At 40.0% G+C, this 13,723-nt stretch overlaps 1 protein-coding gene across 2 annotated transcripts in view; it reads left to right on the top strand.

Moving 5' to 3' along the window:
- The window catches only part of GRIK2 (glutamate ionotropic receptor kainate type subunit 2), a 655,273-nt gene that overhangs the window by 251,359 nt on the left and 390,191 nt on the right, over positions 1-13,723 (top strand). For both annotated transcript variants that reach the window (XM_089530680.1, XM_089530679.1), the window contains exon 4: positions 12,174-12,355. In XM_089530680.1, the coding sequence (XP_089386806.1) occupies positions 12,174-12,355 (182 nt within the window). The remainder of the gene's footprint in view (positions 1-12,173; positions 12,356-13,723) is intronic.

The following is a 13,723-nucleotide window of genomic DNA, read 5'->3' as shown; positions in this document are numbered from 1 at the left end:
CCAGCTGCCTTGTAGGACTGTTCTGAAATGAAACAAACTGAAAACTGCATACCACATTAAAAAAAAGCTTCAGCCTAGGAAGAGGTGATAAATTAATTAAACCTGTTTAGTATGTTGCCAGACAGTCCAAATCCCAGGTGCTGATTTTTATCATGTATGTACATAATATTCATTATATTGTTTACTGCATCTATAACTTAACTTGCAGTTTTGCTGAGACAGGATCATTTTATGTGCTTCCTCATGGCTTTTGTTTTTTTGACATAAAGTCTAGAAACAGATCTCAAGAGATTTGTGATTCTTTTTTAGAGCGAGAGTAACAGATAACTTCTGTTTTTTTCCTATCGGCTACCTCCCCACATGCATTAAGCAATTCTTCACATGGATGTCAACAATTTTGGAGATCATTGTTTCCCCTCCATCAGCCTCTATGTCTGAGAACTTTCTCATTGGGATTTTGTTCCACTTTTTGCTGCATAGAAATAAATCCTCATCTTCCATATTTGGCAGTTTAGGGAACAGTTTTCACAACATGTATTCAGTTAACAACCCTCATATATTTTGTTGTCAAGGCCTCTTTTCACTGTAGCATCTCCACAGAAAAATGCTCATTTAGGTTATGCATGAAATAATGGAGTTTAAAAAAATCAGTACCATTTAAATACTCAGTACCATGTCCAATTATTCACATTCAGACTATGGAGTTTATGACATGGGGGAAATCCCATGTGAAAAAGGGGTTTAAATTGGAAAAAACCCACAAAAGTGGGTTGATTTTCACATGACGTCATTGTTAAACATTAACCCCAACAGAAAGTGGAGAGAAAGTAGACAAAAGCTGCTCTTTTTTACTTTTGGAAAATCCCCAAAGTAAAAAGGAGTGGCTTTTGTTTACTTTCCATTTGATTTAACACAAGCTTAACAATGACATGTGTGAACATCAATCTGCTTTTGCAGGATTTTCTACCTTTTAAATACAGTTTTTTGCACAGGATTTTCCCCGTATGATAAACGTATGTCATACCTTGTAATAGTACTGAGGAAATCCTGTTAAATGTCCTATTTATTTATTTTTTGTAGAAAGGAATGGTTGAGATTTGATCTTTTTCACTTTTTTATTTTGCAAAAAACATGGAAGACAAAAAAAAAAGAAGCACAAAATTTTAAACTCTGTATGCACAGCTTTGATAACCTGTATTTTATAGTGGCTTGAGTGTTGGACTAGGACTCTGTGACACCAAGGTTTAAATCCTCACCCAGCCATGGAAATCCATTGGGTTACCTTGAGCAAATCACGCTCTCTCCATCTCCAAGGAAGGCAGTGGCATCACTAGGGGTGTGTGGACAGCAATAGAGGGGATTGCACCACTGCTCCTCAAACATTTTCTTTTGGGCAGAAATGTGCTGTGGCATTCACTTGTGTCCTATTAAGATGCTGAAGAAATGATGTGAGTGGGGTAAGGCTCAGTGGGAGGAGAAAGGACAGATCCCAGGCTTTTTATTTAAAAAAAATTATTTTTTTTTAAAAAAATATTTTTTATTTTTTATTTTTTTTAAAAAAAATCTTTAAAAACATCACCTTTTACCAAATTTTCACTTCAATCCATGAAATTATGAATATGAAAATGCACTGAGACTGCGTGTATCATGATATAATTCAAAGGTATAATTTTAATTTTTGCTGGTTCTTTTATGTCATCATGGCATTCAGTGATATGCAGGATCATTATAATTAATGAGTAATAGTAGTACAAAACCATTACTAAAGAATCTGTATGATGATGTAAGGGAGGAGGTCAATGAGGGGTTGACACCATGAGTTACCACACTGGGTGACACCTACCTTAGTGATGCCACTCAAAGAAGGCAAATCCCCTTAAATAATTCTTACCAAGAAAATCCCATGATAGCTTTGCCTAAGGGCTGTCAGAGGGCAGAAATGACTTGAAGGCACACGACAACAACATCAGCAACCAACACATATACCTGTTTGTTTTTGTGTGTCTTTAAGTTGTTTCTGACTTATAGCAACCCTGAGGAAAAGCTATCATGGGGTTTTCTTGGCAAATTTTGTTCAGAGGACATTGGCCATTGCCTTCTCCTGAGCTGAGAGAGTGTGACTTGACCAGGGTCACCCAGTGGGCTTTATGGCTGAGCTGGGAGTTGCATCCTGGTCTCCAGAGTCATAGCTACCCTGAAGTCAGTTCTGGCTCATGGTGTCCCTGTGAATGAGACATCTCCAAGAATTTCTATCCTCCACTGCCCTGTCCTGTCCCTTGCCCACACCCCCCCTGATTGAGTCTATCCATCTGGTTTGTGATCTTCCTTTCTTTCTTCTCCCCTCTATCTTTCTTAGCATTATTGTTGTTATAATGATCTGTGCCTTCTCATTATGTGGCCAAAGTACGATGGTCTCAGCTTGATCATCTTTGCTTCGAAGGGGAGCCCTGGTCTGATCTGTTCAAGAACCCATTTGTTTGTCTTCTTGGCTGTCCATGGTATCCTAAGTACTTTTCTCCAGCACCACATTTCAAATGAGTTTATTATCTTTTTGTCTGCTTCCTCACTATCCAGCTCTCACATCCATACATGGTAATTGGGAATACAGTGGCCTGAATGATTCTGACTTTAGTGCTCAGTTGTATGTCTTTGCTCTTCAGTATCTTTTCCTCACATATACCTGTACATTTTTGTTAAGAGGTGACTAAATATCCTTCCAAAGTTGACACCTGTATAGTAGGTTTTCCAATACTGAAAGGAATTCAGTATAGAGTTCTTATTTGAAAATTTAAAGAGTGGTACAACTCTGTTCTGCTTTGCTCAGACCTCACCTGGAATATTATGTCCACTTTTGGGCTTCACAGTTCAAGAAGGATATGGACAATCTGGAGTGTGTCCAGAGGAGGGCAACCAAAATGGTGAAAGGTATGGAAACCATGCCCTATTATGAGCAGCTTAGGGAACTGGGAATATTAAGACTGGAGAAGAAGAGGTTAAGGAGGTGACATGATAGCCATGTTTAAATATTTGAAGGGATGTCATATTGAGGGTGGATCAAACTTGTTTTATGCTGCTCCAGAGACCAGGACATGGAGGAATGGATGTAGACTGCAGGAAAGAGATTTCACATCAACATTAGAAAGAACCTCCTGATGGTAAGAGCTGTTCCACAGTGGAACACATTGCCTTGGAGAATGGTGGAATCCCCTCCTTTGGAGGTCTTTAAACAGAGGCTTGATGGCCATCTGTAGGAGGTGCTTTGATTGTGCATTTCTCTATGGCAGGGGGCTGGACTGGATGGCCCTTTTGGTCTATTCCAACTCTATGTTTCTATGAATTTATTATTCTGTGAGAGGGATTATGGGACACTGAATTACAACCATAGAGAAAGTTTAGACTGTGCACCAGAAGTAGATGAATCTGGTGCTTCATATTTATTTACTTGCAGATAGTTCATTCAAGTTTGTTATGCTGAATTAATGAAAATCATAGCACATTTTGTAAAGTTCTTATAAAAAACCAACTTCCTAACCATTTGCACTATCCAAATTTAATAGGTACAGCAGTTCCCACTATGCAGAGAATCATGCTGCATCAGCTTGTCATATAACTGTCAAAGATGAAGAGTATGTTAGAGTTAAAAGAAGAAGAAGAAGAAGAAGAGGTGATGACCTTACTTTGGCACCACAAAGTTAAATTCACAGTGATTCACATGGATAAATTCACAGTCAGGCTTTTAAGATATTCTGAGCCCCTCTGTCTGGATGGTAGAATTTGTCAGTTTGTGTTTGTCTCACATTTGAGTTTATTTAACCTCAAGTTATCTCAGTTAAATTTATGAACCAAAATCTAAATTTTCTGCTTGTCCCCCTTTTCCTTTTCCTTTTTTGCTAAAATCAAGATCTGCACTTCTTTCTTACTATGTAATTAGGTCAGATCTGTTTGTAAGCAGACAGAACTGCTACCATCACATGGACAATTGTTTTACAATATGCACATTATTCTCAGGAATACTTGATGATGACACTTCTATTCACTCCCTTCTTTTGCTTTGTTCCAGTCATCCTATTTCTTTCAATGTTGCTGACCATTTCCATTTTTTCTTTGCAGTAGTCCTCATATTAGTACCATTTATTCTTCCCTAGGCTGTTATTTGCCAATTGGATACCATATAAATATGTCTTATGTTTGGTGTAGTGCAATATGTGAGCACTATACAGTGTCCAAATGTTATATGCGGGCACGCCATACGCATCAGAAGAAGAAGTAATGGGGCATGTTGTGAGCACAAGCCCCATTACTTCTAATGGGGCTCCAGCATACATGTTTTTTCCTTATGTGGGGTGTGTGTGTGTGTGTGTGTGTGTGTGTGTGTGTGTATCTATCCAGAACAGATCCCCCATTTAAGAAAAGGGTACGCCATATTTGTTAGCTGGTGGCTGCACACTGAGAGCTTTGGGTGTCCCACAGGAATGTTGTGGCCATGAATAATCATGTATTTGTTGACTCACTTATTATTTAAAAATATTTCTAGACTGCTTTGTGCTTTTCAAATCATGAAATAAATCAAGGTTGCCATCAGTAGTGGAAATGATCTGTTGACTCCCCCCCCCCCCCCCCCGTTCTGGGAGACAGCTGCTTCTACTGTCCCTTTGCTACAAGTCTGCAGAATAACACTATTTAAGAAGCATTGTGTGAAATTAAAATGGCAGCTAGACCTCACTAAAGTGCTGCTATTGCTGCCCAATATTGCCAGATACTCACCAGAACCCAATAAAAAGATGGACCTACCAGAAGGCACATTGCCCTGAAGCTGGCTCTGAGCAAACATAAAAACTTAACCAAAACAGATATGATAATTAAATAAAAATAAAATATGAGAAAATGCAGCAAGATAATGTCAGTCTTCTATCCCAAGAGCTTTCTGATGTGCTTGTCAATGGTGCATTACAGACTGCCCAAAGGGGCGGCCTGTATCCGGCCCTTTCCCCGCTGGATTGGGGCCTCAGCTGCCACAGTGGCAGCCACTGAGGCCCCAATCTGCTGCTTTCCAGGCTGTGGGGAAGCGGGAAAAGGCCGCTTCCCTGCGGCCTGGAAAGGGGTGTCCTTGGGGCTTCATGCCCGAAGGACATTCGACGGCGGTTGGGACGCTGAGAAAGAGGCTGCTTGGCCCCTTTCTCATTTGTGTCGCTGGCGCAGCCATGTAGATGCTGCACCAGCGATGCAAATCCTAGATGGAGCTCCGAAATGAAGCTCCTTCCAGTGCCACGGAATGAGCGCCCCAGGCACCCTAGTGCGGTGCCAGGATGTCACTTCCGCGCCACCCCGTTTGGAGGCGGTGCGGTGGTGACATCCCCATGGCGGCGCCCATGTGTATAGGGCGCTGCCATTTTGTACGTCCCCAGGACGTAATAGGGTTAGGGCGTCTGGAATGGACACCCTTTCCTAACCCTAGTACGTCATGGGGATGTACTTTACACCTGTCTGTAACGGGACAATGTTACGTTTTTTGGACTCCCAACATCTAGAATTCCCCAGCCGGTATGGCCACTGCATGCTATTTTTGTTGTTGCTGTGACATTCATGACACAAAAACAAAACAATTTCCCCCTCACTTTAGTGAACAGTGTTTATATTTGGGTGATGAATCTATCTCTCCAACACAGGAACAGAGCGAAGCTCCAAACACAAGCTTTCAGCTTGCTTGGAAGAGTGCCTGGAGAAACAGCTGCTAGATCAAAGAATCACTCTCCAGCAGTTCACTCCTAAGAGGGCTTTATTGGTTTGTTTCAAATAACACGAGCTAATTGCCACTATACAAAAGCTCTTACCAACCGACACACCACACTATCTCAAACTCCCACAATCCCACAGCACAACGTTTTTGCTTATATATAGAATTACCATGAGGTGACCACTAAGCCCAGCCTCTTTCTATACAAGTTGCTATGCACCATAGACACCAATCCCTCTTCAGACTGAAGACATAGATTTACATTTTGTCCAGCTCAATTGACCTTGAGCATCCGGCTGCTGCCCTGGACTCCAGCTGTAGCCAATTTAGGCTTCTGCAATCATTACCACATCTGAACATTTTCCCCTTCAATGTATTAACAAACAGATCATGTGCTGACATGTGAGCCAGTAACCTTACAATCCCCACCTTCCTTAAACGGCAGAACTCTTAACAGGTCATGTAGAGTAGTCAGAAAGAGAAGAAGGTAGATTATGGAACTGAATTTTTTATGGGAACTGACTACTTTTATTGACTGCTTCAGCAGTAGATTTGAAAGTACAAGCATATCTCCCTAATATGGTGGGTTAGGTTCTTGACCACCACTGAAACATGAATATTACCTTACAGCAAATCAGCAAGGGAAATGACCCCTGTCTATTGCAGTGGCTGCTGCCTGGTAAGTGGGGACTAGGGGACTTTCATGAGGCTACATAGGGGTGATGAATATGTAACAGTCATGAATGTGTAACTCTAGATCAGGCATTTGTAACTGCCATAGAGGATTCCATCTAGTAATGCTGTATAATACTGTATAAATGAAATGCACCATATTGGTGAAGTGTTCTAAAGAAAACCACCCTAAAGTGAGATGTGCCTATAAAGGGGGAATTCTGGGGTGCTTTCCCAAACTGATTGATTCTAAAGTGGAGCTTTCCTTGGTAATGTGATTTCAGATCTGAAACCTCTGTATGCCCTTTTCACTGTTGTTATTTGCTGTCAAGTTGTCTTTGACTTATTGCAAGTCTGTGAGTGAGAGACTTCCAAGGGACCCACTTATTAAAAGCTCTGTGTCCTGCCAGTTCAGGGCATCCTTTATTGAGTCTATCTACCTCTAACGTGGTCTTTCTCTTTTGCTATTGTCCTCCACTTTACAGAATATTATAATCTTTTCCAATGAGTCACATTTCATGATACAGGGTGATTCAAAAAGAATTGTTCAAAACCAAATAAGAACAGGAATTGTTTAATCCTTTTTTAAGGGGGGGAATTGTATATATTGTATTTTTTAAAAAAGGTTGTACGCTGCTTTGATTGTGGAAACAAAAAGCGGGATATAAATTAAAGTTTTATTATTTTATTATTATTTTATTATTATTAGCTTAATTTTTGTACCATTTTGTTTGAACTACCTGGTATCTGAAGTATGAGAGCCTCAGTTTAGTTGATTTTGTTTTTAATGATAGTTCAGGCTTCCTTTTTTGACCATTTCATTGTTGTTGATGCTTTTGTCAGTACATCGTATCCACAGAACTGTTGTTCAGCACTACATTTCAAATATTGGAGCAAGCTGTTCTGGACTGGGACTATTGGCTTGTGTAGTACATGCACACAGTCCCTAAACCTCAATGTTTTAATAGTGTTTTGAAGAAGACTTTTAACTAATTGATCAGGTAAAATCACATGTTTTGCATTTTAAAAGACCCAGTGTTATTCCCAGATATCTCCAAGCAGAGATCGGAAATAATTTGCTTTTGAAACCCTGGAATACTAGTGCCAGTCAAGATAGAAAATACTAAATTAGATGGACCTGGTCAGTGGTCTGACCAGATGTGAGATAGTGTATAAAGCTCTCATTATTTGTGTCATTTCTTTTATTTTCTTTTTACTGTAGTCTCTCTCTTTTTCTGTTTGTCTGTCTTTTCTTTCTTTTCTGGCTTTCAGATGATTGTTAGCAGTCTTAAAATGCATCAGATCTCACCACCTTGGCCTAAGAATATTTGATGTTTTCCCCAAAGGCACTTAAACAAATTCCTCTTTATAAATGTAAGCTGTTGAAAAAGAGCTTGCTGAGATACCCCTCATCTCCACTGATAATTCCTTCTGATAGTCAGGATCTGTGAATGTTTCAGGCATTGCCTCCTAATGAATGGCTGTAAACAACCATTTTTTCTGGCTGATACATAGCATGCAGTTAATACCTAATTAGTGTTGCTTATAGCTAGCCATTATCCTTTATATCTTCATTTTCACAGCCTAGTATCCTAAAGTATCAAAGATAGCAAAAATAATGAAAATGCAGGGTGTATCCAAGCATCAATGTAAGATAATTCCGATATATTTTAAACTAAGGCACGTTATAGATGGGCCTTTAATATGCCCCCGTCACGTGCTAGGGGTTGGCCGAGGACCTAGCGTCCATACCGGCCTCACCCCTAGCACGTGACGGGGGTGTAAAGATGGCAGCGCCCCATACACACGGGCGCCGCCATCTTTACGTGTTGGACGCGTTGCGTCCGCACGTGTTGCCCTGGAAATGATGCCACAAATGCGCCCCTTGCGCTTTGCGGGGCCTCTTCCGGGGCCTGAGAAGGAGCGTGATTTCCGCGCTCCTTCTCTGCAGCGTCCGGGAGCCATGACGTTTAAAGGCTGCAGCTCCCGGACGGTGCAAGGGGTGGCAGCAGCAGACCGCTGCAATCCGGCGGTCTGTAACGTGCCTAAGACAAGACTATGGTTTCTGTTCCCTTCTCTAGCCCACCAAATGCTAGATTTTGTTGGCTTTGTTGAATTTTATATGATTAAGAGCTAATAATCTTCTCCCAAAATATGTAGAACAATGCCATGCCTCTTTCCAAAATATGAACAGTGGAGGGCAACTGAGCAGCGGGTGGAGTTATGCCCACCAGTCCCCCTCTAGCAGGCAACTCTATTGCATTTTGGCATTCCCAAAGTAATGTAATCTTGCCATGTGTATACTTTTTCTTTGTTTGTTGGGGGTTAGAAGCTGTGTGTGTGTGTGTGGAGAGGGTTAGAGGAAGCAAATAAAATTGCCCAAATATTGGTCTGAAAAAGTAAGTGTGGGGGAGGGGGGCTTCTGGGAGCTTCATGGGCTGCATTAGGAGTCCCAGAGGACTTCATACAGCCCAAAGGCTGCAATTTGCCAACTCCTGATATAAAAAATCTTCGTCGTCACAGATGTATGGGCGGCGATAGGAGAGATGCCATCAACAATCTTGGATTACAGCTCTCTGCTGGAAAAGCTTTTCTCAAAATATCAGTCAGCAATCCTGGATCATACCTTTGGTATTCCAAGGGCTGTATTGCTCGTATGTATCTCAAGTAGATGGCCACTTTTTAGAGCACAGTGTTTTGCAAGACCAGCTCTGTTAAACAAAATATCACCTCTTGGTTCTGCAATCTTATTTATGTAATTGAGTGCAGATGTACAGGTTGTCATCTGTAGTATGCAGGAAAAACAACAACAGTTCTATTTACATGTTTCAGAAATCACAAGCCTTTAGTCCTAACCAATTAGCTGGAACAACCAGTGAGTAGGTTTTTCAGTCTGGACGACTGTAGCCTTTTTAAACTGTCAGGTTTTAGAGCAGAACTGACTTCTATTACAAGTACTGTATATTGGAGAAAAAGGGAGATTTTTGGATGCATAGACTGAAAACCTTAATATCACATAACCTTAATCTTGTTGATAACTCATACACTTTGGGATACTCCATCCTTGTGTGTAGATGTGTGTATCTGAGCCTTCAGGTAGCTTGCCAACTTCTGGTGACCCCACAAATTGCTTAGAATTTTCTTAGGCAAGGAATACTCACATCTGGTTTTGCCAGTTCCTTCCTCTGAAATATGTGTAGCCTATGTGTGGTCTCCCATCCAAGCACTAACCAGGTCTGACCTAGCTTCTAAGATCATACAGGATCTAGCCCATGGGAAGAAGGTGGAGTTTGAAATGTTTTACTGTAATAGATGGTTCTGCTGGGTCTCTCTCTCTCTCTCTCTTTCTCTCTCTCTCTCTCTCTCTCTCACACACACACACACACACACACACAAAGAATGGTGTTTAAATGTAGAGCGTACTGCTTTTGCTTAGGGACAAACGTAAGGGTTTTGCTCAACTGGTCGTGCATAAACAGCTTTTAGCTGAACTGAAAAATGCCACCACATTTGCAGGCAGTTGTTGTAATATTCCCATACTGAATTAATAGGAATGATAAACAGGTTGACAGACTGGCCAGGTGGCATGGCTGTGGCATGTAAGGTTGCTGAACAGGAGACCTGGGTATGTGGAGCAAATTTGGGATGCTTGTTTCCCAGGGCTGCTGGAAGTGGAGCATGAAGAGGAGCTGATGTGATTGATCTCTTTAGAAGAAGCTGCCAGATGGAGTGCTTGGAAACTGCTCCTCCTATTTCTTCTTAAATGTGAATTGATGGGAGCTTCTGAAAAGAGGAACTCCTCAGACATTTTTTCTAGCCATTGAGCTATAGGGCTCCAGGCAGTCCCTTCTTAAAAAAAGAAGGAGAATTTGTTAAAGAACCTCTGCTATTCAGTAGCTATTACTAACTTTAAAAAACAGTATTGGAGCCAAAATTAATGTTACAAAGATACTATAGTGTGTTTTCTTCTCTAATATGTACACTCTTACCTCGGGTTACGAATTTAATCCGTTCCGGCGCCATTTTCGTAACCCGGAAGTCTTCGTAAGCCGAGAAAGCCATAGGCGCTAATGCAGAGAAGCCGCGATTTGGTGCGAAATAGCGCCAAAAAGCACCAAAAGGTTATTCGTAACCCGGAATAACCTTCGTAACCCGGAAATATTTTTTATTTTTTTTTTTTTTCGTAACCCGAAAAGTTCGTATCCCGGCGCGTTCGTAACCCGAGGTAAGAGTGTAGTCAGTTATTTCTCCTGGGGATTGAAAGTGATAATTTTACAATATCTAGCTCAGTCTAGTAAAAAGTGCAGTGTACTTTTCAAGGGGATTTCTCCCCCAGGGTTTTAGTGTCATATTTCTTTATCTGTTTGTTTGTTTATTTTTGTTAAGCAAGAATTTGAATGAATGTTATATTTCTTTTTTTAAAAAAAACTTTTATTTTTTAAAAAAAATATAAGTGCAGAGCTATATACAAAACATATCACAACAGTAAAGCAAAATAAAACAATTTATCTCACAACTTTGAATAAATGGGTGCTGTGAACAGTGTGTTGAAAAATGCCTAGTTCTCCTCCTCCCCAGTCCATTGCTCCTTATCCCTTAATCTCTAACGTCTACTTTCAACATTGTTGTAAATAAATGATGGATAATTCCTATAACTTTTTAGATTTTTTTAAAAAAATAAAATTTAATTTTATTCAAAAGGGGTCTCAATTACATATAATAATTGTGTAACAAAAGCAGGAAAATAAAAACACAAAAGGAGGAAAAATAACCACACTAGTTGTAAATTTCTGTAAAAGCTTACCCAATGCCCAAATGTAAGTACATTTTCTAAATTTCACCTATACATCATTCTTTCAAATGTTGCAAACATTTTTAAAGCAAATGTAAAGGAGTAGTTGAGACTTTCCCTACCAAATCAGGACAGGGGCTGGGTATAGTATATGGTGGAGTTAATATACATTAATGGCAGAGGTTCCTGTTTTGATATGAATATAGTGTGAAGTTAAAGCTGTGCTGTAATATACCCCACAAAATGCTAAAATTGTTCTTTACAGGAAAGGGTTTTTATGTTGAGTGCAAGTGGCTCACTCTTTGGATGGGCTGGCCTCACTGTGCCTGTGAATGTATTCCACTCATCTGGTTCAATGGGCATTGAAATGTTCTTTCTGTGTCATCATAGTAGCTGATTCCAACTGCTGTCATGCAGATTGCAATGAATGAATTGATGTAATGAATCAAGCAATCCTAATTACATGATTAAGGAGGCAAAGCTGCTTCAGAACATTGGTGCAGATTATGTGAGAATGTTCCATGCTGGTCTAACAAACTGAATTTGTCTGTAAACCGGATAGATTAGTCATTTAGACTAAATAGTGTGATTACAAACTATTAGTGTATCATATTGGTGTAAGTGAATTAGAGTAATGCTACATATTCTTAGATGGAAAAGGCTTTCACTCTCAGAAAAGGAAGATTTATCCATATCTCAGAAGGTAATCCCAACTGAGGCTGCTTAATGTCTATCAATATTAGCAAAGTAGGAAGGGAGAAGCTGTGACAAGGAGGTGCTAGGACTATGAATGCTATTTTTAAACATAAATTTCCATATGCACATAGTGGTGAGTATATGGAAAAGATAATGCCGGGGGCAGGGGGAGAGTTCAGAGGTTATGATGAGCCAGTGTTCCTTCAAAGTCATATTCTCATTTCAATAATTTATCCTTTGGTGTCATTTTCTTTTTCTTCTTCTTTACATCTCAAAAAGGTCTCATTCGATTACAAGAGCTCATTAAAGCTCCATCACGATACAACTTGCGCCTCAAAATCCGCCAGTTACCAGCTGACACAAAGGATGCCAAGCCCTTACTCAAGGAGATGAAAAGAGGCAAGGAATTCCATGTCATCTTTGACTGCAGTCATGAGATGGCAGCAGGCATTTTAAAACAGGTAATTACCTCTTTCCTAAGTATTAACCCCCACCTTTACCATGCAGATCTTGACGAAAAGGTTTATAATATCCCTAGTTACCATGCAGCATAGTTTGCACCATGGAGCATAGTTTGCACTAAAAATAATTAGTGTCACAGCACATGTAAGAGTAAATCATGGTGATAGCAAAGTAAAGGAGAATAAGAAACACTTATTCCCAAACAGATTCACTATTTTCAAGCCATCATATTCAAAAAAAGGGCTGCTGTACATTTTCAGTCCAAGTGGGTTATTCTTTTCAACAAGATTGCATCAAGCAGTATATTTTCCCATCTGCAAACTTCCACCTTTCAGTTGTTCTTCCCATTATTGTGGCACTTTCATGATTTTATTTCACATATAGTCCTTCAAAACCCTGGTGCTCAGTACTGCTGTGCTGTTGTGCTCCAGTTGCTTTGTTTAATGTGCCCTGATATGTACAGTGTTCACTGTGGTCTATGTGTTATTCCAGGTGATCAGCACAAGAGCGGCTGTATTTCAAAACATATTTTATTCCATTTTTATTGTATTTTATTTCATATACTTTATTTTTCTCAAATGTCTACATGTATTTATATCATTTGCTATATTTGTAAGCCATCTACAACAAAAATCACTGAGTTACTACAATAACCCAACACATCTTTGTTGAGGAAGAAAGCCAACTTGGATGCAAAACAGAATATAAAAAAGACAGTAGCATATCAGACCGTTGCTGTCAAACAACATCAGACCGTTTATATGTACATTAAATGTACATACTGTATTTTCTAAAGATAAATTAGAACTAGACTATCTGTGAACAGAAAAGACCACAGAGATGACAATGGGTGAGCTTCTCTTGGCAGGCTATAGGCCCTTAGGGTTATCATTAGTGCAAAGGCCCTCTCCCTAATGGCCTTACCCATCTTACATTATTCAGTAGAGACTTTCAAAGCAAAGACTCTGAAGGAGATTTTAAGATTGAGTGATCTACCTATGGGGAAAGGCACTCTCTTTGGGATAATTTAAATGGTATGTGGAAATGGATTGGGAGCCATTACAGATGACTAAGTGCTGTGATACTGTGGTAAAATTATTGGTGGTCAAATCCTCTCCATCCAGATAGGTTCTGGGTGGCTTATCAGCCAAAGATGATAAAAGGCATTTTGAACCTCAGAGATTATTTGAGTCTGTAGTGAGATTGCTTAATCAGTAGACACCCTTTACTGGTGGAGTGAAAACCTATTGCCTCAGATGTTGCTGTCAAATAACCACAGTACAACATGTTGGAAGTAAGGCCACAACTTTATTTGCAAACAATTGGTAGGGTTGGCACAAAGCATAAGGTCAGGATCTGTGCAATCA

This window comes from Sceloporus occidentalis, unplaced genomic scaffold (genome assembly GCF_023333645.1).
Source record: "Sceloporus occidentalis isolate IW3139 unplaced genomic scaffold, rSceOcc1.0.p SCAF_6, whole genome shotgun sequence".
NCBI classification, from domain to species: Eukaryota; Metazoa; Chordata; class Lepidosauria; order Squamata; family Phrynosomatidae; genus Sceloporus; species Sceloporus occidentalis.
Note: the sequence above shows the minus strand (reverse complement) of the source record. Positions and strands in the feature narration are given on the sequence as shown.